Source organism: Eubalaena glacialis, chromosome 15 (assembly GCF_028564815.1).
Source record: "Eubalaena glacialis isolate mEubGla1 chromosome 15, mEubGla1.1.hap2.+ XY, whole genome shotgun sequence".
Classification (NCBI taxonomy): domain Eukaryota; kingdom Metazoa; phylum Chordata; class Mammalia; order Artiodactyla; family Balaenidae; genus Eubalaena; species Eubalaena glacialis.
Genome location: NC_083730.1, coordinates 87,021,033 through 87,048,793, shown reverse-complemented (window position 1 = coordinate 87,048,793; position 27,761 = coordinate 87,021,033). Strand labels below are relative to the sequence as shown.

Here is a 27,761-nt window from a genome sequence, read left to right as displayed (position 1 = left end):
AGCAAAAAAGCAGGCTCTGAGTTGACAAAGTAGATGCTATCAAACAATGCATTTTCTTTTTAAACTATCCCATGTTTAGTTTGTTTTTAATCAGGGCCTGTTTACTCTCCTTTTGTACATAGTCTGGCAAGTTGATTATTTGGTTTCTAAATTACAGTAGTTTAAAAACAGCAAAGAGGCAGGGACCACTGGAGAGGAGATCACCTATAAAAAGCAGGTACAATAAAACAAAAGCACAGCAGTCTGGGGCCTACTGGTAAAGGAGCAAATTTACACACAGTAATAGGTCTTGAAGAAATTGTGTATTTTAAATAAATTAATTCCTTAAAAAATTTGTTCATTCTTTGGCCTCAGGAGGAATTTAAGGCAGCTTACAAGAATACATAAAAGAAGAGGAGAAAGCATAAATTAAAATAGGGAGGAAAGGGAAAAAAAAAAAGCATGGGATATGGTCCAGAAATGTTTGCCATCGTAATCTATACCCACTTCCTGAATGTTGGCCACGCTTTTTGTTTCCTGTATCATTTGGCAGCCCCTTTGAAACCCACTTCTAGAAGAAACCCCTTTTAGAACATAGTGTTTGATTTACTTGGAGGAACTTAAATGTGCCTTTCTAATGAAAATTATGTAACTGAACCGTCTCCCTTTTCATTGTGACTGGCAGTTAAATTGGCCAAATTTAAACTTGATTATTACACAACTGTAATTGTATATTTAACACTTAATGGACAACATATTATGTTCTTTCCCTTGAATTTTTATTAGTATTTTCTCTGATCCTCTTTATTATTTTACTGTTTTTTCATTAGTGTCCTCTTTTTTGCAAATTGTGAAACAAAGCAGAGTATCAATAAATAAAGTGACCTTTCAATGGTTAGAATTTAAATAAATTTTAATGTCCCTAATTATGCCTTGTGTTTTTATAAAAGAAATCTGAAATAAACTCATCTCAGATTTGGAAAAGCAGTCCTCCTGGAAAGAATCAGTGCTATTTTACGCACTGAATAGGCTAAATAAGTCCTGAATATTTGCTGCTAATTTGGTTGGCACTACTTTTATTCAAAGACAGTGCAAAGATAAGCATCACCTTATCACACCAAATTAGGGGGATCCAGTTAATAAGACTTGACTGTAATTCTGGGCAATGGAGAAAGAATCTCCATAACAATAAAGGGCTGTTCTTAAAGTGGGGTGAAATAATCCTCTGGAATAATTTAGATCGGAGTAGCTTAGAATTTTTCTTATTGTTTAGCAGAAACTTTTATTTTCTGCTGTACTCTGGAGTGTTCTCTCACTTCTGAAGAAGGTTTTTCTGTTGTGTTCTTAAAAATACAATTAAGTGCTGTCTGTCTTTTCAGTGCTATTTTCCTTTCATGGACAAACTTGTGATCAGATTTTCAGCAAATGAGGTGCCATTAAGAAGGATTAAATATCAGTAGTTTTGTACTGCTCTGCTAAATCTTGAACTGCTGAATTATTCAACACTTTGGTAGAATGAAGAAAACCATTTGAATTATTTATGTTTCAACAGAAGTAGTCCCCACCTTAGTACAAATGGGGTATCCTCTTTCTCAGGGAAGACCAGACCATCTGTAATTCAAGGTACAGTTGAAGTCCTAACCTCTTTAATGCAAGAGCTACAAAACAGTGGAAAGACTGATTCGGAACTTTGGAAAAACTGTGAGGTATCTAGTTTTGTTTTATTTCTGGAATTAAAAAAATAATTCTATTTCTAAATATGCCTCTACTAAACTCTAAATTATTAGAAATTTATATCCTAAAGAGCATGATACTTAAGTTATTGCTAGAATAAAGTGGTCAAGGATATTAATTAGGGAACAATATAGAACAAATGTGAAAAATGATCAAAGGTACGTTTTAACAATATATTAGTGATTAGACATTCTAATTTATACTTTAAATGTGAACTAAAATATTGTCTTTGTTCATAAAAATGAGAATTCCAAAATTGTTGATATTGTTACTAATTCTGATCTTTTAAGTAACATACAGAATTGTCATCATTTTGTAAAACCTAAATCCACTTTGAAATATTTCTAATTATAAAGTAAGGCTTCTGTTTAATACCTTATCGCATTTAGCTGTGCTACATTGACTTATATTGGTTGTTCCGGTCAAGTGGTTCTTTATTTTGTCCATAGGTTAAATTGTGATATAAAAATTTAACAGTTAAAAGAATACTTACAAATAAGTTTTGTTTCATGGAATAATGCCCAAGATAGACTTTTCCAAGGCTAGAGTTGGTAACGCTTTGTAGAAATGTGTAAAACATTATTAAATTCTTTAGAGAGCAGTAGATTTTGTTGTAAATGTTAATCATAGTTTTAAAACTATGTAGAATAAATGGAATGAAAGATTATCTGGTTTAAGAATTCAGCAGCAGCCACCCCTAAGTTAATTACTTATATTCATTATCCATAATCATTGGAATTATAAAAATGACTATTATGGCAAACTTAAAAGAAAACTGAGTTTTAATTTTTGATACCTTTTTTTTCCATATAACAATCAGTATGTGCTAATGCAAAAGACCTATAAAATGCCATTGTAAAATGATGTAAATAATAATGGAATGTTTTATGAAATGCTTCCCCTAGTATACTTACTCATTAGCTTATAATACCTGAGTTGATACGCTTTAAAAAAAAAAATGAGGCATTGCCTCAATGTGGCTTGACTTCTGGCAAATTCATTTTTAAGTAGAAATTGTTACTTTTAGTCTTTGAAATCAACATCTTAAATCAGAATCAGAATATATTTGTGAATTTAAGACACAGATGATTACAAGCCAGAATACCAACCAGCTACTTACACCTTTTAATATTTGAACCGGTTTCTTTCTTTCTGCTCTTTCTTGTCCTGTGATCTAACAGATTATTTTTATTCTGTTGAGTATTAATTGACTACCTTAATTTTTATAATGTAGGCATATAATTGATTATTCACTGAAGAGCTTCTTAAGCTATTTCTTACTTTGACAGAATATGAAATACTTTTTTGGCCATTTCAGTAAAATTTCTTGAATTTGTTTTGTGTGTTTTCATAGCCTATGAAAATAAAAGTCTCTGATGCTTTAGGGTAATGATTTAGACAGAACGGGAAGGTAATGATTGCGCAAGTCTTATTCCTGACTCTTCCCTGAATTTCATGTTTACACCTTTCTTTTGGAATAGTAACATTTGTCTGATTTCTACCACTTATAAGAAACTAATCTACATCATTACAGTAAAGAACTAAACCTCCACAGAGCTCTGGAAGAGATCTGGGGATGACCTGATTCTTTAGAATTCCTTTATAAAACCTCTCTTCTGGGATTCTTAAGTTTATCACTGCTTAAACTTGGGAAGGTTATGTATTTTTATTAGATCAGGAAAGAATGTTTTAAGACATTTCCATAGAAATACTTTTATACATTCTTAAGTACTTGCTAATATTTCTATGATTGTAAGAAAAATTTAAAAGCACATCATTAAATTATTTTAGCATTTTAACAATTTAGCACTACTGATTATGTATATAATAGTAATAGTTACGTGATAATTATTGAGTATTTGCCAGGCAGTATACTAGATACTTTCTGTTAGTGGCACTCAACCTTATTGGACCCAAAGCCCTCTTTTTATAACAGTTTTCAAAATAACATCAACTTATATTGTCCTGAAATGAAATTCACAGATAATATAACCTGCCTGTATCTGCTTTAAAAAAAAAATCAATGTAATGTCCTAACTGTGCTATAAAAGAGGAATAATAGTTACTTATAATAAGATAATACGTAAATGTATAAATACTCAGACATATCCGCATTAGACAACATAATGTAGCAGCAGTCTGGTGTTCACCTCTATGTAGACTCACCTTGAACGCAGCAGCTATCAACACAGACTGATACATCTGCCTTGCACTGATGATCCAGCACTGCAACTGGTGACATGATTGTTTGAAATGGTGACTCATTTCTGAGCACGTTCTGAAACGTCTTGGTAGTTGCATTCCTGGACAATTGGGTGATTTGAAAACTATGCAAAATATGTATCATTTTTATAGTATAAAATGGACACAGGACAGTTCTTTATTGTCAGGGACTATCCTGTGATTTGTATCCCTGGATCCTGCCCACTAAATGCTGGTGGTGCTCCTGCGATCCTTGTGACAACCATGAATGACCTCACAGATTTTCAAAATATAGTTCCCCCATTGAGATCACTGCTTTACATGCATCACATTTAAATCTAAAATGTAGTCCTCTCAGCCACCTATGAGGTGTTGCTGTTCCCCTTTTATAAATTAGGAAACTGAAGCATAAGGAAGTTAAATTTACTTGTTCAGGACCACCCAGGTTGTTGGTGGAGAGGTGGGAGTCTGGCCTGGGAAAAGCCCATAAGACGTTTCCCAGGCCAGACTAGAGCAGCGGACGGCAGCAGCCCCGTTCAGGCTAATAGCGCCAGGCACCTGCCCTCAGGGGGAAACCAGGCGCCCGTGCCCTCCGGCAGTATGTAAGATGCGGGTAGTGTACATAGGTTTAGTTGGAAATGAATAATAGCCCTTCTTAATAATTAAGTGTATAATGTTTTTCACAGTATTAATAATATTCTTAAATTAGCTTACTTAAAATTAAAACATTAACAATAAAATCTGACTTGGAAAAACAAAGTCTCCACTAATTTATGGCCTGAATGAACTCTATTCATTTGTATCCTAAATAAGAAAATGATGATAAGGATGTGATTAATCTCAAGTGTCTCACATACTATGAAGCCATTTTTGTTAAGTAAATTGTTATTCTATCATAATTTAGTTTTATGTGAATAATAACTTTATTAGGATAAAAATAACTTCTAAAGGTATAGGGGTATAACTGAATAAGAAAACTGTTGCCTGCTGATTTCTTTTATGTTTTGACTAATATAAGATACCTCACACTGTAAGTTGAGAAGGTGTGGGACTTGATTTGATCTAGTCCACCTCGTCCTGAAGTCAGTTGATTTAGAATTCACACTTCCTATCAGTACCATCGTATTTCATTTTAAGGCTTCCTTTTCCAGTCTTGAGGTTTTCTCCCCTTTACCTTAATACCGTTATACAGGTTTCAACTTAATTCTGTTATATAAGTGGCTTTCACCATGAACCTGAAGGGTCTCTGGATTGTGTAGTCTATAATACCAAGAAAAGTGCAGCTAGCAGTATCCATTGTTATACACTCGTTTAGACTGTGTATCTGAGTGTCCACTCTGGGCCTTGTGTCCTAGGTGCTGGAGACGGGGTGGGCGCAGGGGTGGGAGACAGACGGGTTAACCAGGAGAACAAGTGAGATACTTTCTGACTGTGGTAAACGCTCTGAAGGAACTAAACAGGGTGCCAAGAAAGAGAGAGAGTGACTCTGAGGATGGTCTGGGAAACTCTTTGAGAGAAGATGATAATTGAGCTGAAATCGCAGCGGGGGAAGAAGCCAGCCATGTTGAGAGCTGCGGAGAGAGCTTTCCAGGTAGAGGGTACAGCAAGTGCGAGACTTTTGAGGCGGAAGACAGTTTTGGCATGTCCAGGGAACAGAAGGGGGCCAGCGAGGCTGGTGTGTGTCGAGAAAGGGACAGAGAGACTTGAGATGACGCTGGGAGGTGTAGATGAGCCAGATCACGCAGGACCCTGTAGGGAATGACCGGAGTGGAAAGACACCGAAAGGTTTTAAACAGGGAAGCCAGTTGTGGTAGCTACTTGTTGACATTGTGTGTTATTACATATGGTCTGTTACTGAAAGTAGACCAGCCTTTAGATTGAAGTCAGCCTCTGGAGAAGTGCGTGCCCCCTCTCCTCCCGTGTTTTGGCCTAGTCTAGTTATAAGAGCACTTAGCTGCTACTCTTGGGGGTCAGGATGGATCAGGCCCTAAAAGTGGCCGTGGAGGGAATTATAGGTCGCTTCCATAGGTTTTCAGAGTCATTTCTTCATTCTTTTTCAGCTGCAGTGCTTTAAAGCACTTTAATATCTGACTCTAAAAAAGGTTTTTTAACTTGAAAAACAACTAAATTAGGGATCAAATTCTCCTAATACTAAACTATTTGTTGTTTTAAGATGCGGGATTCTTTTTCTGGGTCCAGGTTAGTGTTTAAGAAAACCATTGGGTGTTATGAGGAAAGGAAGAGGGACTTAAGACAAATGTAAAGTACAACTAGAAGCAGTTCTTGATTAGTCAGAAATGGTAGCAGATGACATCAAATTAAGATGCCATTTGAAAAAGAAGATTTACTCAGACCCTCAAATTTACCCAGACCACAGGTAACATAAGAAAGGGGTGCCCAAGCCTATGTCCGTGTACTTTTGCATTAAATTTAGTTTTATAATTAATTTAGCGTATGATTTTTACATTAAAAATACATTTTTAAAAAAGGCTCTTTCCCACTGGAGGAATATTTCTGTGAAATATTAGGTTAAAAATTTATGTTTAACTAAAATATTTTATAATTTACTAGACCAGGTGGTTACAACTATTCAATTTGGTGGAAAAACAATGCCAAGAGCAGATAGTTGCCCAGCAGGAACAGTTCCACAACCAAATTCAAGTAAGTTCTTTATATTGATTCTTGTTTTATGTTGTAAGATTTGCAGAAGAACCAATTAGTTAATTTTTTTTTTTCCCTTTTTTTTGGGAGAAGGAAGGATTCATTACTTGCAGCAAATAAGGAGAACACCGGGGATCTTTTCCCAAAGCAGTGTCTCCCCAAACTGCAAAACTGGGGAAGTTTTAAACTAAGGGTATATGCATAATCGTGAGGGGGCTTAAGCAGAGGAGAACTCAGTGTAGAATTGGGACAAAGGTCCACAGAGTCCGAGCTTTACTTGATTGAAGTCAGAAGGGTCAGCAGCATCATTCCATCCTCCACCTGGGTGGGGGCCTGAGTTCCTGGTGTCAGGACTTACTGAAGCTCAGGTTCTTTGTGTCTCATCTCAGGAAGGATTCAGTGAGAGACAAAGTGATAGGTAAGAAGTAGATGTATTTATTTAGAGGTACGCATTCCATATATAGAACTCGGTCTGTCTCAAAAGGTGAGAGTGGCCCTGGGAGAAATGCCAGAGTGTGGGCCATCTCAAAGGTCCCAATTAGTTCTTTATATCAGTTTTGTTTATAAGCTAAATATAATGCACATGTGTCATCTTTAGGGTAATATCTCTTATTTTTAAACACAATATTTTAAGACATTTATAAAAATGTAATGTTAATATACATCCTTAGCCAAATCTGTAACTTTTTATTTTCAGCGTATACAGAAGGAGATAAAAAATTTAGTCAAGTTACAGACCAATAATGCTTCCTGGGCGTCCTGTGATAGAAGTTCTTTAAGCAGACAAATATCTTCAGAAAGTCAAATGGGTTTTTTTTCTGAAAACAGTGAGAGAAATGAATCTGTTATCAGTTATCCCAAGTCTAAAGAACCTGAAATGCAGCAAGAAACATCCATGTCACAACCAGACTGCAATGTGGATAGTAGCTCAGTGAGCAGTGGGTATGGTACCTTTTGTGTCTCAGAACTAAACACCTACAAATCTAAGGACGCTCAAGAGTTCATGGAGCACGCAGAGGTTTCTAAAGGACAGTTTGGAGCACCGGTGGTGCAAACGGAGTCACTTGTAGATGGTGTGAAAAACCAGAGTTTTTATATACATACAAATGAAGAGTTTTGTGCATCTTTAAAGGAAGATACTCCCATTTTTCCTGGTGAATTTGAACACAGTTTTCTTGGTGAAAATAAGATTTTGGAAGTATACAGTGGAAAAACAGATAAGTAAGTAGAATTTCTCCATCATTTGAAGGGAGTTTGACTTATTACATTTATAATAAGCTAAACATGTTTAGTAAATACAGCTCCTTTTAGTTGGAATGAGATGTGTTTGAATGTCTATCAGTTTTATCAAATTGTTTTATTTACTGCCTGTGGAAAACTGAAATTAACAAAGCACACTATATGCTAACGACATCTGTCTTCCCATTTACAATGTTATAAGACTACTAAAACTCTTAAGGTGAGAGGCCTTGCCAGAAAAATACCTTTTATATTTTCTAGTCACTATCGACTTGCTGAAAATTAGAGTATAGGACTGCATCAACAGTGGAATTTTGTCGCACATGTTCATATAATTTAAAACAAAAAATTATATACAAGCATACTCAGTTTTATGTTTTTTGTTTATAAGAAGAGATTTTGTAAGTTAAATGACATTTTGATTGACCCAGGTAAAAGAAACTTTTGGTAAAAGAAACTTTGGCTGAATGTTTGTAAAGCAAATAATCACTTAAAATTATGTTCCGTTTTATGTCTCTGCAATATGTCATCCAGTGTAAGGTGTTTTGCTGTGGCAACACAAATCTTGGGTACCCATAAGTATAAGTCCATCTAAAAAAGTATGCTTTCACTGTAGAGATATACTGAGTACTTGAAGGGGCCACTATGGTGGTTTTTGTTCTGTTCCATGGCTACAGACTATAAGTATTGTTAATCACTGCTAGTCAGTCTTTTTCTTCATTTTGCCTTTAATAATAAGATATTGTAAAAAGAAATTTATGTGAATCAATAAAAATCCATCCTCTCTCTGCTATTAGAAAAACAACTCAAAGCATTTTCCACTGACATAGTATCTACTAGTGTTTAGTTTTATTTGTGAAGGACAGCATTTAAAGAGAGGTGTTTTGTTTTTTTCTTTTTAAATAGTAAATCTATAACATCATGGGCTCAAAAGCTGAAGCAGAACCAACCAAAGAGAGCACATAAAGAAGAGGGGTGTTCAAAATCTGTGCAAGGAAATGAGCAAACCAAGAAATCACCAATTGAGAAAGTAGGTGATAAGTCACTTGACTCTGGCATGCTTCATCTATGGACAATTAGGATAATTATGTTGAGTTTACCACATGTTCATTAACATAAGTTTTTGCCCTTTGTTTTGCATTGTTAATTTGTTCCATTGACATATCTTTTTTGGTGTCTCAAAGGATGGGAAGCAATGCTCCAATTAGTGGTTCTTTAGTAGGCCGGAAATCAAAACTAATGAGGGATAAAGTACTACTAAAAAAAAATGAAACATTTTGTAAAGGTCCTAATTCTCTTTGTACTGCAAATGTTTACATTTAGCCAAAGAGTAATATATTGTTTTTTAAAAAACCCTCAGATAATTTTGTTCTACTGTTAAGTTGTAATAAGTAGTACTCTGTGTGTGAATGCTTTAAGATGCCATTATAAAAACAGTTGACGCTTGGACAACTCTGAATTTATAATCCAAATTGTAAGAGATTGAATGTTTAAATTCTAAACATTCATTTAAATTCCTTTTGCTCATATAGCAGCTGCTTTTGTTAAAGAGCTATAGCTACTGAGTAAGTTTTAAACATCTTTAAAGACCTTTTGGCCTAAATTGTCATAGAATAACATTGTTTAGTATAATACATTGAGATCGCAAAGTCAAGTCTCTCTACAAACTTGATTCCTTTAGAAACTGGCCATGTCTTGATCATCCTAAACATAGTCTTTCCATCTTCCTTTGAAAAAGATCTATTAAAGAATAGAAGTTGTGGGGACATTCCTGGTGGCGCAGTGGTTAAGAATCCGCCTGCCAATGCAGGGGACACGGGTTCAAGCCCTGGTCCGGGAAGATCCCACGTGCCGCGGAGCAACTAAGCCCGTGCGCCACAACTACTAAAGCCTGTGCTCCTAGAGCCCGTGCTCCGCAACAAGAGAAGCCCCTGCAATGAGAAGCACATGCATTGCAATGAAGAGCAGCCCCTGCTCGCCGCAGCTAGAGAAAGCCCGCATACAGCAACAAAGACCCAACGCAGCCAAAAATAAATTAATTTAAAAAAAAAGAGTAGAAGTCGTAAGAAGGCAGTCCCTCCGCCTTCATAAGGCAATATTTCTCTTTCAGTAAATTTTCTTTCTTCAGCCCATGATACTTAGGCTTCTTGATATCATCATTTTTTTGACTTACTCAGATTTGTGTTGAGGAGGGAAATGAAGGTGAAGAAGCTACATGAACCATCAAGCCTTGGGGGCTGGTGCTGTATTGGTAGCTCTGTTCTTTTGAACCTGTGTGCCATCAAGCATGCTATATCCTTATTTGGTGTGGTGGCATAAAAGCATTTGGAGACTGGGGTGAAAGTTGTTTTTTTCATTGGAATAGGTTGGCAGAAATGGAGAATGTTTTCATATATAGTAGCTTCATTTTTTCTGTTTTTACCTTAACTGAAACTCAGTTTGTGGAGACTTTTTCACTTCTGATGAACTTTGGATTTGTGGTGTGTAACTCGGTGGACTCACTGTCTTTTGTGACTGTGGATCGGTATTTGTTCCATGTAGCCCTGTGGTTTCCAGAATTTGCTGCACATTGGAGTCACCTGAGGAGCCTTAAAAATCTACTTATGACTGGCCGCCAGCCCCAGGCGGTCTGTCCTCATTGGTGCAGTTGTGACCTATGATCAGGTGGTTTAAAAGCTCCTCAGGTGATTCTTATGTGCTGTAAAGCTTGGAACCAATGATCTAGCCTAATTTTCTCCCTTGATTCAGTGGAGAATCAGACAAACAGCTGAAGGATCAGAGACACTGCCTGAGAAATGCCCTTGGGGGGATAGGTCTGCCTAGTAGCCTGTTCTGCCTCTGGGGATGTCAGTTTCGCAGAGGGTAAAGCTGTGATGAGGGCATGATTCCCTTTGAATTTTTCCTTTTCTTTGATCATCTCTGGACAAGTTTTATTTTTCCTATTTTTTAAAGGTGAATTAGATATTTTTGCTATTAAATCATTAGGGGAAATCAAGTTTCTTTGGTATGTCCAAGTTTTAAATGGCTTTCAGGTAATGGTGGTTATTGAATCAAAGACACCACACCTGAAATGCACTTCTTACCTGCATAATTCTGAATCAAATTCTGTGGATTCACAAAAGTTGGAACTTTCTTCTTTAGTTCATCCTTTCTCTTCTCCCATTGTTTTTTTTCCATTTTCAGTCTAAATCCAGGGAATCTTTATGATCAGAATTCTCTTGGGATCCAATTTTCTTTTTATACAAGGTAGTTTATTTTGGGTCCTAGCTATTTTGAAGCATGTCTTGAAATTGGATATTGTTTAGCACAAGGATTTTCCAAAGCTCAAGTCGGTCTTTGTTTCCTTGGTCCTTTGTCTGGGACAGACTGCCTGTTACCATTTCCCCAGGTGTGGGCTCCATGGTGGTTTTTCAGATGCTGCTAGGCTGTTACTGATGAAGATCCTGTGCTAGGCTGAGGCCAGCTTCTTGGGAAGGGCTTTCCTTGCACCATACTTTCGTTGCTCTTTAAAAGCCGGGCCTGTTTTCTTCAGCCGATGCCTTGTGGCCCGGAAGAGTGCAGCAGGCAGCCGTGTGGGGTGAGCCCCCTCCAGCCAAGGGGGCGTGTGTCGACTGAGCGCGTTAAGTTTTACACCAAAGAACCGGGAAAAAGTCAAAATATTTTAATTGGGATTTTTCACTTAGTCTTTTACAGTCAGCTTCTCTTGGTCTGTTAAGTACAGAGGCGCGACAGAAATTTGAACAGGTAGGCGTTTTAGGAGAGACATTTGATGAAAAGGAGGCTAAAGTGGTGCCTTAGAAGGCTGAGGGGATAACCCCTCCTTGGTATGTAGAATGTCATCAGCTTTGTGTGCTTTTGCTTTTTCAGTGGGTTCACAGGTGGTTGTAAGCAGATAGAGCTAAATACTTTTTAACAGGAATTAAAAGTTTGATGTTGGTGGAACTGATAAGAAAAATTCCGATGAAAATCACATATCTCTCTGGGGAAACAGATTTCTTGTGACAATACCAGAGATATTGTGAGGAGAGTTTAGCTTAGAATTTTTATTAGAATTGAGGATAAGCATTTTTAGCCCTTTCTGGTAACCAATTATTTGCATATAAGATGTAGTCTACTATTTAAAGTTCATATTAATTATTGATATGCAGTTTTTAGAGTTGATTTATTGTAGTCTTAATGATAAAAATGAATTGTTATGGCTTTTACACTAATTTTTATACTAAATGACTTTAATTCTAGGCACTTGAAGTTTCTTTTGGAAGTCGATGGCAAATTATAAATACATTTTCTTTTTTTTAAAAAATTAATTTATTTTTGGTTGTGTTGGGTCTTTGTTGCTGTGCGCGGGCTTTCTCTAGTTGTGGTGAGCGGGGGCTACTCTTTGTTGCGGTGCACTGGCTTCTCATTGCAGTGGCTTCTCGTGGAGCACGGGCCCTAGGTGCGCAGTGGCACACGGGCTCCGTAGTTGTGGCTCGCGGGCTCTAGAGCACAGGCTCAGTAGTTGTGGCACATGGGCTTAGTTGTTCCGCGGCATGTGGAATCTTCCCGTACCAGGGCTCGAACCCGTGTCCCCAGCATTGGCAGGCGGATTCTTAACCACTGCGCCACCAGGGAAGTCCATAAATACATTTTCATTCTGAACTCATAACATCTGCTTCCGGTTTCCTCTTTCATCTCCACAGAGAATCAAAATAAACTTTTGTAAATTACACAGGAATAGAAAATCCTTCATTGTTAATTCCTATCGTTTTGCGATTCTTGTAACCATGGGGAAAACCAGGCTCGCTTTCTTTGTGAACCTCTGAAAGTTTCTCTACGCCTGGGTTTGACACCTGGCTCTTACTCCTTGCGTCAGCAGTTTGTGCCTAATGATTTTTAGCTGGCAGCTAATGGTTTTCTTTCTTGAATTGTAGTCTGATTTCACTGCTGCTACACATTCTCGAGCTTTTTACCTCAACAAACCAGATGAGGGTCCAAATTCTTGGATGTCTGATTCAGGAACAGGTATGATACTTATATTTCTAGAGTTTTTTTCAAAATAATAACGTGTGCATTTCTCATAGGGTGATAATCATGTATATTAGAGTGGTTTCTGTAAAAGTATTATGTGTTGTCTTGTGCCTCTGGTAGCTGTAACTTCCTTACTTGCCTTACTTTGTGTTACAAGTTCTGTAAAGATAGAAAGAAGTACTTTTGCAGTTATTTCAAACAGCTGCAAAAATCATCTCAGCATTTTTCAGATACTCCAAAATGAATTAAGAAATTCAGACTGTCTGTAAGCCATTCTTTACTCTCCACGGTGAGCTTATTTTAGCTTTAATGGCTTTACATACTGACTCCTTTTTCCCACAATCCCACATCCAATTCAGGATGAATTAGCTTTGCCTTGTGAAAATTACCATGATCCGATCACCTGTCACCACCTTCGTGCTCTCACCCTAGCAGAGCCCCATCACCTGTCCTCTGGGTTCCCGCGAGCTTCCTAACCAGCCTTCCTGCTTTCACCCTTGCAGCTTCCATCTGTTCTCCACACAGTAGCCAATGCGATCCTTTTTAAAGACAGGTCAGATCTTGTGACTCCTCTGCTCAAGCCCTGCGGCGGGTCCACTTCCCGCAGAGTGACAGTCGGGAGGGAGTCTGTCCTCACAGAGGCCTGCAGTCCCGGAGACATCTGGCTCTGCTCTTTGACCTCGCTGTCTGCTGCTCTCTCCCTTTCTCTGCTTCAGTGGAGAGGCTGTTTGCTCAAATATGCCAGATAAGTTCTCATTTTAGGGCTTTTGCTTTGGCTGCTTCCTGTGTGTGGAATGTTCTCCCCCGCCCCTTGCGGGGGAGCTCCCTCATATATGGCTAACACGGCCAACCTTGACCACCCTATTCAAAAAGAGCGCCTGCCCTCCCTTCCCCACGCACTGCATATTCCCTTACACTGATTTTTACATTTTACTAGAGTGCTTACCACCTTCTGACATGCTGTGTGTACCGCATGATTGACTGAGCGTGCACGGCTCACTCTTCACGCCTCCTCCTCCCCAGCTGGTACAGTAAACGCTCAATAAGGATTTGAATTATTGAATTCTTTAGATTGCTTCTATGTAAGTCTGTACTGTGCATAAAGGAATTGTCTTTTAAAAAAAAATATTTTAAATTGCACGAGTTTATCTTGACTTTTAATAATATGATAGTTCAGTTTAAAATATTTGGATCATTAAGTTAGGACTCTTACATGGCAAGGCATTTATGTGAATATTTTCCCTTCCAAATTCAATTTCCTCTATCCAGATAGCCAAAAACTTCCCGTATTTAATTTTCTTTAGGTAAAAATAAGTTATTCTAGAACACATACTTCCCATGTTTAATTTTCTTTAGGTAGAAATAAGTTACTCGAGAAAGCATTTTTGTTCTTTTTCCTCACCCTTATCTATTCTGTGTGTTTGTTCACATTAGGACTGACTTACTGGAAACTGGAGGAGAAGGACATGTATCACTCCCTGCCTGAGACTTTAGAGAAGACGTTTGCTCCAGCCTCCTCCACGGATGTATCACCGAGCCAGGTAATTTAATAACCCACGATGCACGTGTGTATTTGTGTTATACAATTGTATACACTATTTCATTTACAAAGTTTGTATTTTTCAATTTCTGATATACAGAAAAAAGCATGGGCTTTAAATCATATCTGCCTGCTTTCAGATTTGGTCTCTGTCATTCACTGCCTGTGTGATCTTAGGAACGTTACTTAAAAATGGAATTAAAAATGCCTGCTTAGTGTTTTGTGAAATTAAATGACATGGTTTTGTGCCCACTATTTTAAGTACAGTAGGTACACAAATAAACTTCTTCCCCCATTCCCAGACGTGGTTTTGATTTTCTGTTCTGTTACACCCTCCCGCTGATCCGTTTGTATCATAATTATGAGCAATTTAATTTGCTGTTTTGATTTTCTTTGAGCAAGAAATGTAAATATTTTGTTGACTTCAGAGCAAAGAAATAAAAATATCCAGTATGTGTACATCGATGTATATATCTCACTTCTGTGTTTAGATCAGGAGATGAGAGAATAGGTTGGAGGAAAGGAGAGGTACAATTAAAGTAACCAGGAGAGCTGTAAACACGAGTGACAGGCATAGACGGACAGAACAACGTGGGACCAGTGTATTTTTGGACATCGGAGTCCCAGAGAGGGTGGGAACCAGCATTCTGTCCTTCAGGAAAGGAGGAAAACAGAGACAGATAAACACTAAGAAGGAAGGGTGGGGGAAGTGAGATTGAGGGGTCTGGGAGACTCAGTGGGCTTTGCAATTACAGGGCTCACTGTGTGTGTTTCTTGGTCTTCAACATCAGTAAATTAGCACTATATTTTGTTGACTCAAAATATAAAGTTGCCATCAATTTTAAGACTTCCTGTTTCATATTCTACCAAGAAAAAAAATCCATCAATCAGATGGATACAATGCTTTCTTATCCCTTAGAATTTATATTTTGTAGAAGTAAACATATATTTTTATCCTATAATTCTCGTACATACTTATGGATAATATAAGTGAAGTAAATTAGTTGAAACTTCTTTACCTACAGGAGCTTACACTCCACACTCCTCTCTTTTTAAGTCAGTGTTGGTTTCTGTGTTTTCCACATGCCATTTCCGTCGGGCCACCAAGAGCATTGGTGACTTGGCATTTCTTTAAAAAAGGATGAAAGGCCTTGGTGCTGAGTTTTTACCTGGCTTAGTAGTTATGTAGGACTGGCCTGCTTTTGACTCTCAGATGGGGAATGTTGCTAAACATGTCTGATTCACTGTCCCTTAAATATTGCTTCTCAGGGGTTCCAGCGTAGCCTCTAGGATTTTCTTCCAAGCTGCTGACACCTATTTGGCCAATTTTGAAAGCTTTTTTATTTGCTTATGAGCAGGCAGTGACAATTATGTCACAGCTGCTACTTGACCAAAGACATTTGTAAGATGCTGTTAATTACAAGAGACATCCTCACTTCAGAGATGTTAAAATATGACAAGAAGAGAAATCATAAAAGTGGTGAAATGGGAACTCCCTAGCAGTCCAGTGGTTGGGACTCTGAGCTCTCACTACCGAGGGCCTGGGTTCAGTCCCTGGTCGGGGAACTAACATCCCACAAGCCACTCGGCACACCAGAAAAAAAGGTGGTGAAAAATATTACATCGTATTACAATGAGCTCTAAATAGAATAGTTGCAACTGTTCACCCAGGGCAGGATTCCTCAGGCTGTAGCCATAGTCCAAGAGCTGCTGCTTGGCATAGATTTCGAAAGTGCTTGAAAAGGCTTCCAGGTTGTTGGTATATAAAAAGTAAAATTTCAAAGCAGGATTATAGAAATTGTGGTAAATTTTAAGTGTTTACATTTAACAAATTAATGCCTTTAATGCACACACAAAAAGTATAATTAATTGTCTTTTTCACAAGCTAGTTATAGAGTTTATTAAAAAAAACATTAGTTCATGGTGCTCTGCAGTCTGTCTATGTAGGGTCTGGAAATGGGACAGTTTAAAAGTTTAAAGCTATAGGACGAATGTGTTCTTTCAGTGCTTTCAATGTATCTCTCGCTGAATCTGTAATCTCATTTGAGAGAATGTCCACGGTTTAAATTTGAGGCCCAGGGTTAAATGGTACCCCTGTCATGCCCTACGATAAGTCCCACGTTGAAATAATTTAAGCCCAGTGTTTTAATATTTGGAGTTTAGGTTTGTAACACTTCCAGTGTAGCAAAGCCCTGATTTCAGCTGTAGAAGTTAGGATTGTATCGTCTTCTTTTTTTTTTTTTTAATATTTATTTATTTAGTTGGTTGTGTGGGGTCTTAGTCACGGCATGTGGGCTCCTTAGTTGTGGTATGCAAACTCTTAGTTGCAACATGCATGTGGGATCTAGTTCCTCGACCAGGGATCAAACCCGGGCCCCTTGCATTGGGAGTGAGGAGTCCTATCCACTGTGCCACCAGGGAAGTCCCCGTATCTTCTTATTTTACTAATTTAAAAAGGGTCTTATTTTCATTGGGTAACTTCTTTCTTAACACTTCTTGTTGTCTGCCAACTCTTAAACACGAATATAACTACAGAGCTGGGGAACTCCACCTTTTGACACCTGTCCCTTTGAGTCACAGGAAATTAATCTGGCCAGAAGTTTTCTTGCTCTGATTCCTTCATTCATTATGAAGTCTTTTTTTACCTCAAAACTTGGTTCTTATTTTGAGTAAGGAGATTACCAAGGATTTTATTCTTTGGAAGTGTTCTTAGGCTGCTAAATATCTTAGGTTTAAATTATCCCCTTAATATTTATTGTTAGAGGGTATGAAAATTTTTTCATTCTGAGGGAGCCTCATAATAGGTAATGACTTCCAAACTCTTATTACAAATCTGGCAGTCTGGCATCTCAGTTTATTTTAAATTTTTCAAAAATCTTTTTATGGTGCTGATCTTGATATCAGGAAAGTAAACTTTTTTCATCATTGATTCGTTGATAATATTTAAATAATTTTGTTTCATATCTTTAAGTCTAATACTAGTAATGAGATGAAGCTACCATCACTGAAGGATATTTATCATAAAAAACAGAGGGAAAATAAGCAGTTACCTGAGAGGAATCTCCCTTCTGCTTCCAACCCAAATCATCCACCGGAGGTAAAGTTGACAGCACTCTGCTTAGTGACAATGAAAGATGCCTCATGACTCTTAACTCTCATCTTGAGCTTCCTTTTCCCTAGGAGATCTAAAGCCTACTCACTTGAAAAACAAAAACTGAGTACAGAGGGCGAGAGCTTACTGTTGTCTGTCTTATTTCTAGGTACTGACTCTAGACCCAACATTACACATGAAGCCACGTCAGCAGATTTCAGGGATTCAGCCACATGGCTTTTTGAATGCCCTTGATGACAGAATATCCTTCTCACCGGACTCTGTTCTAGAACCTAGTATGGCTAGTCACTCTGACATAGACTCGTTTTCACAAGCAAGTCATGTTACTTCTCAGTTATCTGGATTCCCAAAATATCCTTCAAGTACAAAAGTTTCTCCAGTGGACTCTTGGAAAAATCATGCATTCCAAAATGAAAGTAGGACCAGTTCCACGTTTCCTGCAGTATATACTATTGGTAGTAACGACATCTCAGTCAACAGTGTAGACGAAGAAAACACTGGCCTGGTACCTTTTGCCTCAGTCAGTCAGTCCCAGCTTCCAGGTACAGCCGGTGGTGTCCCAGAATGCATTTCACTGACTTCCCTGGAAGATCCTGTGATATTGTCTAAGTATGTATTTCAGTGAATGGCTTGTAATGTCAATAGGTTTTTTATGATGTCTGTTTGAATGATGAAAATTGTTTTTACTGAACTTCAGTAATGTATAAAAAATTAAGGTAATATGTTTATAAGGTAGACCATCTAAAAAATAATGTCTTTTTTTTTTTTTTTTCTTTATTAGTTGTCATCTTGTGTATTAATCTATTATATTTTCTGTGGGTGTATAAAGGAAAAAGGCTGTATTTTTGTGTATGTGAATCATTATGTTCTTGGTTTTTCTTATCGAGATAGTGAGGAGATGCTTTCTAAATGATGTTTTTTCCTCTCACCAACAGGGTTAGGCAGAACCTGAAGGAAAAGCATGCTCGACACATAGCAGATCTTCGAGCTTATTATGAATCAGAAATAAATAGTTTGAAACAGAAACTGGAGGCAAAAGAAATTTCTGCAGTTGAAGATTGGAAGAAAACCAATCAAATTCTTGTAGACAGGTAAGACTTATAATTTAACTGTAAAGTTAGTGTTTCTCCAACTTGGATATATTATTTTCCCTAAAGTATAATATATTGTGATGTTAAAACACTTTGAAAACGTGTGCTTTAGATTTGAAAATTTTCACACAGAAACATGTTTGCCTAAGTAATTATTTTTAAAGATTTGAGGGAATTCCCTGGCAGTCCAGTGGTTAGGACTCCTTGCTCTCACTGCTTAGGGCACGGGTTCAATCCCTGGTTGGGGAACTAAAATCCCGCAAGCCGTGGGTGCAGCCAAAAAATAAAGATTGGAGCCATCCTCTTACAAAACACTGATAATTGATGAGGACATTTGTTTTGTGTGGGCGAAATACTGAGATAGTTGAGCAGATTCTGTATATGTAAAGGAATGTCATTTATGGGAGGATTAATGCTCTACGGATTCCCTAATAAGTCTATGATTGATGTCCTGGGGCAGTTCTCAACCTTTCTTCATACCCAGATATGCATAACTTTAACCCAGACACTCTTGAACCTGTGAAAACAGTTATCTCATTCAAAAAAACCATAGACACACAGGGGAGAATGGTCTTATACTAGTGATAGCTTTCCACTTATTTTAGAGAGAGAATCATTTACAAAATTTGATGCTTTTACTAATATTAATAACAGCATACTTGAGGGACTTCCCTGGCTGTCCAGTGGTTAATTTAAGACTCCACGCTTCCACTGCAGGTGGCTTGGGTTCGATCCTTGGTCGGGGAACTAAGATCCCACATGCCATGCGGCACGGCCAAAAAAAAATTAAAAAAATAAAATAACAGCGTACTTGCAACATACTTTACAAATGGAATTAAACAGATTGAAAACTGATGGAGTCTAGGTGACAGCAAAGTCTTCTCTAGGGCAAAAAAGACAAAACCCCTTGAGAAAAGATTAGGAAGAAACTGAAATCTGATCCAGTTAACAGTTTAACTTGGAGAATTCTAGGAAAACTAGCTTTTATTTATTTATTTATCTATTTATCTCTTTGGCTGTGTTGGGTCTTTGTTGCAGTGCACAGCCTTCTCATTGCAGTGGCTTTTCTTGTTGTGGAGCAAGGGCTCTAGGCACATGGGCTCAGTAGTTGTGGCACACGGGCTCAGTAGTTGTGGCTTGCGGGCTCTAGAGCGCAGGCTCAGTAGTTGTGGAGCACAGGCTCAGTAGTTGTGGAGCACGGGCTCAGTTGCTCCGCAGCCTGTGGGATCTTCCTGGACCAGGGCTCGAACCCGTGTCCCCTGCATTGACAGGTGGATGCTTAACCGCTGCGCCACCAGGGAAGTCCGGAAAACTAGCTTTTGTACTAGTGTGTGGTTGCTGTGGTAGTTAACATGCTCTCTTGATCCTGATTCTTTCTGTAGCTTCCATTTTGCTGTTGGTGGTGGCGATGGGGGTACAATGGCAGAGAAGTAGTTTGAAAAGAGCCAGGAAAAAAGGCCAGTTTTAGGTTTTCTAGGGCAAAAAGAAAAGAGTAGATACCAGGCTGGGGGAAGTTGGTTCTTATTTTTGTTTTGTTTTGTTTTTTAAGAAGGCACAGATGACCACAGGTACTTCCTGTTGGAAAACAGAAGTCTGAAAGAAGCCGACCAGTAGACCTTGTTAGGTCAAAGAAGGGGTGCCAAAGAAGGGGAGCTAATTAAAACATCTTTATGTCTGGAAGCTGCTAGAGCACACGGAGCAGTGAGAGAGTGTAGGAGGAGCAAATTGGAAGTCAGGGTTTTAGATAGGTGGTCGTGTTATAACAGTAACAACAGCAATCCAGGTAGTGGAGTAAATGTACTGATAGCGTGCAAATGAAGAGCAACGCATTATTTTCTCCTACCACTACCCCTAAAGGGCTTGATTTGGCCTACCATATAAAACTGTGTTACAGAGGACAGTAGAAACAAAATGGGAAGTTGCAGTTATTTAGAACTGGAAAAATGATTTACCTAAGACAAAAACCAATGTTATGTTGTCAGTATACACAGCAATTTTTTTCAGATTTCAAAATTGCAAATTGGGGAATCCCACTGCTATTGCAGATGGGACCATTAACACTTATATTGTCACACAGTTGCAACTTGGGGGATGAGATCTCTGGCATACCAGAATCAGTGAGGTAATTACAACAGAAAAATAACAACACAGCAACACTTGACTATTTAGTGATCTTTGTTTCAAGAACAGTTTCATCAGTATTTCATTTCTGCAAGGCATTAATGCATAGTGGGTAGGAGCATGACTCTGGAGCCAGACTGCCTGGCTTAGAATCCCAGTGTGACTCTGGAGGAACTTAACTTCTCTGTCTCTGTATTCTCATCTGTAAAATGGGAATGATGACAGTCCTAACTCACAGGATTGTGAGGATGAATGCAAAGTGCTTAACATAGACTGAGTGTGTAGTCAGTGCCGAATAAATATTAGCTTTTATTCACAACACATCATTGAACACTGTTTCAAAATGGTGACCAAATTCTTCCATTTCTTTTCTTTTTTTTTTTTTAAATATTTTTATTTATTTATTTTTGGCTGCATTGGGTCTTTGTTGCTGCACGCAGGCTTTCTCTAGTTGTGGCGAGCAGGGGCTACTCTTCGTTGCGCTGCACAGGCTTCTCATCATGGTGGCTTCTCTTGTTGCGGAGCATGGGCTCTAGGCGTGCAGGCTTCAGTAGTTGTGGCACGTGGGCTCAGTAGTTGTGGCTCACGGGCTCCAGAGCGCAGGCTCAGTAGCTGTGGCGCACGGGCTTAGTTGCTCCGCAGCATGTGGGCTCTTCCAGGACCAGGGCTCGAACCCGTGTGCCCTGCATTGGCAGGCGGATTCTTAACCACTGTGCCACCAGGGAAGCCCCTATGTGTTTTCTTATTTTGAGGTTCTATGGTAATTAACTTTACAAAGGAAGTCTTTAATTATAAGAATAACATTCATGCTGATTTGAAATATTACAGAAGGATTTAATATGAAGTCTTTCTACCCCATCTTCTGTTTTCACATCCTAGACTTAATTTTTTGCATCCCTCCGGAAATTATAATGCATATACATATATATTTTCTTCATAGATCAAGTTATTTTATGCAGTTTTCTATATCTTGCATATTTAATTTTTATTTTTTAATGTGATAAAATAACAAAATCTACCATTTTAACTATTTTTAAGTTTACAGTTCACTGGCATTGTCCATTCACATTGCTGTGCAACTGTCACCAGTATCCATTTCCGGAACTTTTTTTATCTTGCAAAACTGTCATTCTGTACCCATTAAACAATAACTCCCCATTACCCCCTCCCTCCAGCCCCTGGCAACCATCATTCTACTTTGTCTCTATTAATTTGATGCTTCTGGGTACCTTGTATAAATGGAATCACAGTGTTTGTCCTTTTGTGTCTGGTTTATTTCACTCAGCATAATGTCCTTGAGGTTCTTCCATGTTGTAGCATGTGTCAGAATTTCTTTCCTTTTTTTAAAATTATTTATTTATTTATTTATTTTTGGCTGTGTTGGGTCTTCGTTTCTGTGCGAGGGCTTTCTCTAGTTGTGGCAAGTGGGGGCCACTCTTCATCGCGGTGCGTGGGCCTCTCACCATCGCGGCCTCTCTTGTTGCGGAGCACAGGCTCCAGACGCGCAGGCTCAGTAGTTGTGGCTCACGGGCCCAGCTGCTCCGCGGCATGTGGGATCTTCCCAGACCAGGGCTCGAACCCGTGTCCCCTGCATTGGCAGGCAGATTCTCAACCACTGCGCCACCAGGGAAGCCATTCTTTCCTTTTTAACATTGAATAATACTTCATTGTACACACCACACACACACACACACACACACACACACACACACACTGCATTTTGTTTATATCCATTCATCCCTTGGTGGACACTTAGGTTGCTTCCATCTTTCGGCTGTTGTGAATTTATGCTGCTATGAACGTGAATGTACAAATACCTGCTCATATCTTGCTTTGTTCACCTAATATTTCTTAGGGATCTTTTCATATCATTTTTAATTTTTTCCGGATACTATAATATCAGGTTCATTGGATATATTTTACTAAAATAGCATCCTTAGTCTTGGCTAACATTGGAGAATTTGTTTTACGTAATATATTGGAGAATCAGTTACATTTTTATAATACTTTTAAGAGAAAGGATTTTGTCTTTGATTGTTTTGTTTCAATATATGGTTTCTAGATGTGGCCAGTTAGATAGTGCTCTGAATGAAGCTACTAGTCATGTGAGAACACTTGAAAATAAGAATAACTTGCTGGAAAGAGAAGTGGTAAGTAAGTACTCTATTTTTTGTTTTTCTAGTGGCTTAATGTTAAAAATTTAAGCTTTTTTATTAATTGAACTTTAGAGACAAATGAATAGTTTTATAAAAACATTGGTTATATGTTGCTTGTCTTCTCCTTTAGGATGTCTTATTGTTACGTTTATATTTTGAATGCTGCTGGCTTCATATGATACTATAAACTTTTACCCTCTAAAAATTTTATTTTTTATTCGGGATATAATTTGCATATCATGAAACTCATCCTTCTAGAGTGTATAATTCAGTGGCCTTTAGTATATTCACAAATTTGTGCGACTATCACCACAATTAATTTTAGAACATTTTCTCACTCAGAAAGAAACCCCAAACCTCTTAGCCACCTCCCCCCATTACATGCTCTTCTCAGCCATGAGCAACCACTACTCTGCTTTCTGTTTCTATGGGTTTACCTATTCTGGGTATTTGATGTCAATGGAATCAAACCATATGTGACCTTTTGTGTCTGGCTGCTTTCACTGAGCATCAGGTTTTCAAGGTTTATCCATAGTGTAGCATGGACCAGGACTTCACTCTTTTTTATGACTGAATAATATTCTGTAATATGGATACAGCACATTTTGTTTATCCATCCATCTGGTGATGGATGTTTGGGTTATTTTCACTTTTTGGCTATTATGAATGATAGTACTACGAATATTTATATTTTCAAGATTTTATGTGGATGCATTTTCAGCTTGGGTGTATAACTAGGAATGCTTAACCTTTTCCTCTTAAATAACTTTTCTTTCCCATGCATTACCAAGTTTTATTCTTCTGTGCATAATTTTACAAACAGTGTTTTGCTGCAAAATGCCAGTTATTTTCTAGACATTGTTTCTTTGTCTTTGATGGGTTTTTTGTTTGTTTGTTGTTTTTTGGTGCTGAAACCGGGATAGTTTTGATGTTTTTTTAAATTGTCTTTGTCTCCTCCTAAACTATAAACTTCATGAAGTCAGGGACCTTTCTTGTTGATCTTTTTTTTTTTTTTTTTTAATTTATTTACTTTTGGCCGTGCTGGGTCTTTTGCTGCCCATGGGCTTTCTCTAGTTGTGGTGAGCAGGGGCTACTCTTCATTGTGGTGCGTGGGCTTCTCATTGAGGTGGAGCACGGGTTCTAGGCGCATGGGCTTTAGTAGTTGTGGCACATGGGTTCAGTAGTTGTGGCTGTAGAGCGCAGGCTCAGTAGTTGTGGTGCACGGGCTTAGTTGCTCCATGGCATGTGGGATCTTCCCGGACCAGGGCTTGAACCCGTGTCCCCTGCATTGGCAGGTGATTCTTAACCACTGCGCCACCAGGGAAGTCCTCTTGTTAATCTTATATTTCTAGCACCCTAGTGCCTGCCATCTAGTGGATTTGCAATTAATGATTGTTGAATGAATATTGACCTATCAGATGTTTTGAATTTTCTCTTTTATTTTCATTGTAAGTGAGAGAACAGGGTAAGAAATGCTTTTTGTCCCTCTAAATATTAATGTGGGGCAACAAATTCCAGCTGTGCTTTTGGAATCATTTCCCTAATAGCCATGGTTATTATTTCCTCATTAAAGTCATCTACAGGTGAGTCCTGGAATCAGAATGCCTCAGACAGTGGTTTTCTGTGTATTATTCTATAGGGTAATCCTTTCTAGTCTCCATCCCAGGATATAACAGAATATCAAATTTGTTCATTTCCATTTATGTGTTTTGTTTTATTACTTTTCTTTTATATTTAATGTCCACAGATTATTAGCTGCTATTGAGACATCTATTTTTTTTATTATTATTAAAAACAATGTATTATCCTTGTCTGTGTTTTGTAGAGTGATCTTAGAGAACGCTTCAGTGCAGCCAGCAGTGCCTCCAAAATTTTGCAGGAACGAATTGAGGAAATGAGAACAAGTAATAAAGAAAAAGACAATACCATCATTCGACTGAAATCTAGGCTTCAGGATTTAGAAGAGGCATTTGAGAATGCTTACAAACTCTCAGATGATAAAGAAGCAAGACTAAAACAAGAAAATAAAATGTTTCAAGATGTAAGTGACAAGTAACTCAGTGACGTGGTTGGCTAAAAGTAATTTCAGATATTGTAGTCTTACAAGCTATTATGATTTTTTCCATGTTTATTTTCATTTTATGTAACTTTGCTGTAGCTGCAAATATACGTATACTTTTCTGATCGAGTTAGTTGGGTCTTATCTTAAAGCAGGAAGTCAGGGCTTTCAGAACTATGGTGTCACTCCCACACCTTTCTGTCTCTAGCAGGGCAGCCTTTGAGCTATCTTAAAGCAACATCTGTGTGTCTGGCAGGTACAGCGGACCAGATTTAGAACAGGCTTGATAAAATTTTTCACTTTGATTTAATTTCACTTAAAATTTAGATTTGTATAACATTGAAACTGGCTTAGGTTTTTTTTTTTTTTTTTAAAGTAAAATCTGAAAGTATTTCGGCTGTTGATATTTTCTTCCTCATAGCTTTAGATTTGATTCTTGCTGCTTTGTTTTTTAAAATTTATTTTCATGAAGGTAATACATGTAAATGGTTTAAATGGTCAAATATCAAATGAGAAACAACAATCTTCTTCACCTCTCCCTATCTTGGAGTCCTCTACCCTAGAAGCCGTTATTTTCAGCTCTTTTAGCCATTCCTTCTAAAGTTTTGCTCCATGTTTCTAAGTAACAAACTTACATTGCTCTTTTTTTTTCCCCCATCAGTTTCAGACATTATATATTGACTACCCTCTGTGCAAGGTCACAGTGTAGCTTTCTTATACCATTTGCTCCCCAAACAAACACTCCCCCCCTCTTTCCAGTGTGATTGATATATTGAATTGATTCTGAGAAGCTTATTCTTTTATGTTTGAACAACTCAGAAATTGGAATTCATCTTTATAGTGTCATATTTTAATTGGCAGCACTTTTTCCTCTTAGTATTTTAGTAAATAATATTAAATAGCATGATTTCTAGTTAGTGGTGTCTTAGACTTTAAATATGATATATTATCATTTATAAATGAATCAGAATTCGGTGTTTCTTATGTCTATGCAAATATTTTTCAGAGCTAAGTTGCAGTGTTCAGTGATTGCATTTCCTTTCTCTTACAATTTTTATTTTTCCTAGACTTAATAATTGCCTTGTCTTTTTATCTGCTTGCTTAGTTTTTTTTACATGCATAGCACTTCCTTTCCTCCCGCCTCCCCAGTATCCTTGCTTCAGTCTGAACTGATTGCCCTTGAGGTCTGATACACAGATTTCTAGGACTTGCCTTTGTCATCATCCTGGGAATTGTCTTCACTTCTTTCCTGTATTGAATCTGTCCTTTTGTGTGGATTCTATATCTTCTTTCTTGGTTTAACTCTGTTTTGCTAGAGTACATCTCCTGAGAAAAAGAAGGCATAAGAGACAAATTTTGAGGCCTTCCATATCTGAAAGCTTTTATAGTTGCAGTCACACTTTACTTTTTAAAAAATACTTTATTTTTTAGAACAGTTAGAATTACAGAAGAATTGAGGAGATAGTGGAGTGTTCCCATATGCCCCACACCATTTCCCCTGTTATTAACATCTTGCATTAGTATGATACCTTGGCCACAATTAATGAGCCAATTTTCTTTTTTTTTAATGTTTGTTTATTTTGGCTGCTCCGGGTCTTAGTTGCCACATGCAGCCTTCTAAGTTGAGGCATGTGGACTCTTGGTTGCAGCATGCATGTGGGATCTAGTTCCCCGACCAGGGATCGAACCCAGGCCCCCTGCATTGGGAGCGGGGAGTCTTACCCACTGGACCACCAGGGAAGTCCCAATGAGCCAATATTGATACATTATTATTAAGTAAACACCACAGTTTATTCAGATTTCCTTGCTTTTTTCCTAATGTTCTTTTTCTCCAGGACTCCCTCTAGCAGACCAGATTACATGTAGTCTTCATGTCTTCCTAGGCTCCTCTTGGCTGTGACAGTTTCTCAGACTTTTCCTGTTTTTCATGATCTTGACAGTTTTGAGGAGAACTGGGCAGGTATTTTGCAGTATGTCCCTTGGGATTTGTCTAATATTTTTCTCATGGTTAGACTAGGGTTATTAGGAGGAAAATCACAGAGGTAAAGTACCATTTTGGGCATATCATACCAGCAAGCCCTATGTTTTTTATTCCTTTATAGTCATTTTAGTAAAGTTTCAGGAGGGAGTGCATATGAACACTCCGTTCAGTGTGCCATATTTGTTTAGAACTTTACATGGTTTGGTTATTACTGTTCTCATTCATACACATTAATAGTATAATTTTAGTGTGTGTGAGTACATGAGCTCCTGGTTTTTAAAACTTGTATTTCTTAACATCAGACCTACAGAAAGTTGCAAAAATTGTGTGAATAATTTTCATATACCCTTCACCTAGATTCTGAAAGTTAACATTTTATAATATGTGCTTTATCATTCGGTCCACGTATAGTTTAAAGATTTAAAAAAAAAAAAAAAAGTTTTTTTTTCCAAACTTTTTTAGAGTAAGTTAGAGATATAATGCATCTTCATCTCTAAATACTTCAAGGTCTATTTCTTAAAAACAAGGGCAGTCTTTTATATAACCATAGCAAAATTAGGAAATTAACATTAATATAGTAATCTAATTTATACATGCCATTCAATTTTTTGCAAATTATACCACAAGTATTCCTTGTACCAAAAGAAACTTTTTTTCCCTTGTTCAGGATCCGATCCAGGACTACATGTTGCACTGAGTTGTCACATCTCTTTTATCTCCTTTAACCTAGAGCAGATCCTCAGTTTTTCTGTCTTTTATAACCTTAAAACTCTTTGAAGATCATAGACTAATTATTTTATAGAACTACGCCCTCTAACATGGTAGTCTCTAGCCACATGTGACTATTTAACTTTACACTGATTACAGTTAAGTAAA

The 27,761-nt window shown here is 37.7% G+C and overlaps 1 protein-coding gene across 14 annotated transcripts in view; it reads left to right on the top strand.

The window, feature by feature from the left end:
- MPHOSPH9 (M-phase phosphoprotein 9) overlaps window positions 1-27,761 on the top strand; it is a 55,143-nt gene that overhangs the window by 3,225 nt on the left and 24,157 nt on the right. For 10 of the 14 annotated variants that reach the window (XM_061169954.1, XM_061169953.1, XM_061169955.1 and 7 more), the window contains 11 exons: window positions 1,532-1,685; window positions 6,487-6,576; window positions 7,274-7,797; window positions 8,722-8,845; window positions 12,729-12,819; window positions 14,260-14,366; window positions 17,337-17,462; window positions 17,626-18,086; window positions 18,413-18,568; window positions 22,752-22,839; window positions 24,671-24,886. In XM_061169954.1, coding sequence (XP_061025937.1) covers window positions 1,532-1,685; window positions 6,487-6,576; window positions 7,274-7,797; window positions 8,722-8,845; window positions 12,729-12,819; window positions 14,260-14,366; window positions 17,337-17,462; window positions 17,626-18,086; window positions 18,413-18,568; window positions 22,752-22,839; window positions 24,671-24,886 — 2,137 coding nt within the window. Of the gene's footprint in view, window positions 1-1,531; window positions 1,686-6,486; window positions 6,577-7,273; window positions 7,798-8,721; window positions 8,846-12,728; window positions 12,820-14,259; window positions 14,367-17,336; window positions 17,463-17,625; window positions 18,087-18,412; window positions 18,569-22,751; window positions 22,844-24,670; window positions 24,887-27,761 lie in introns of those variants that run through there. The other 4 variants (XM_061169965.1, XM_061169961.1, XM_061169959.1 and 1 more) reach the window with 4 other exon arrangements.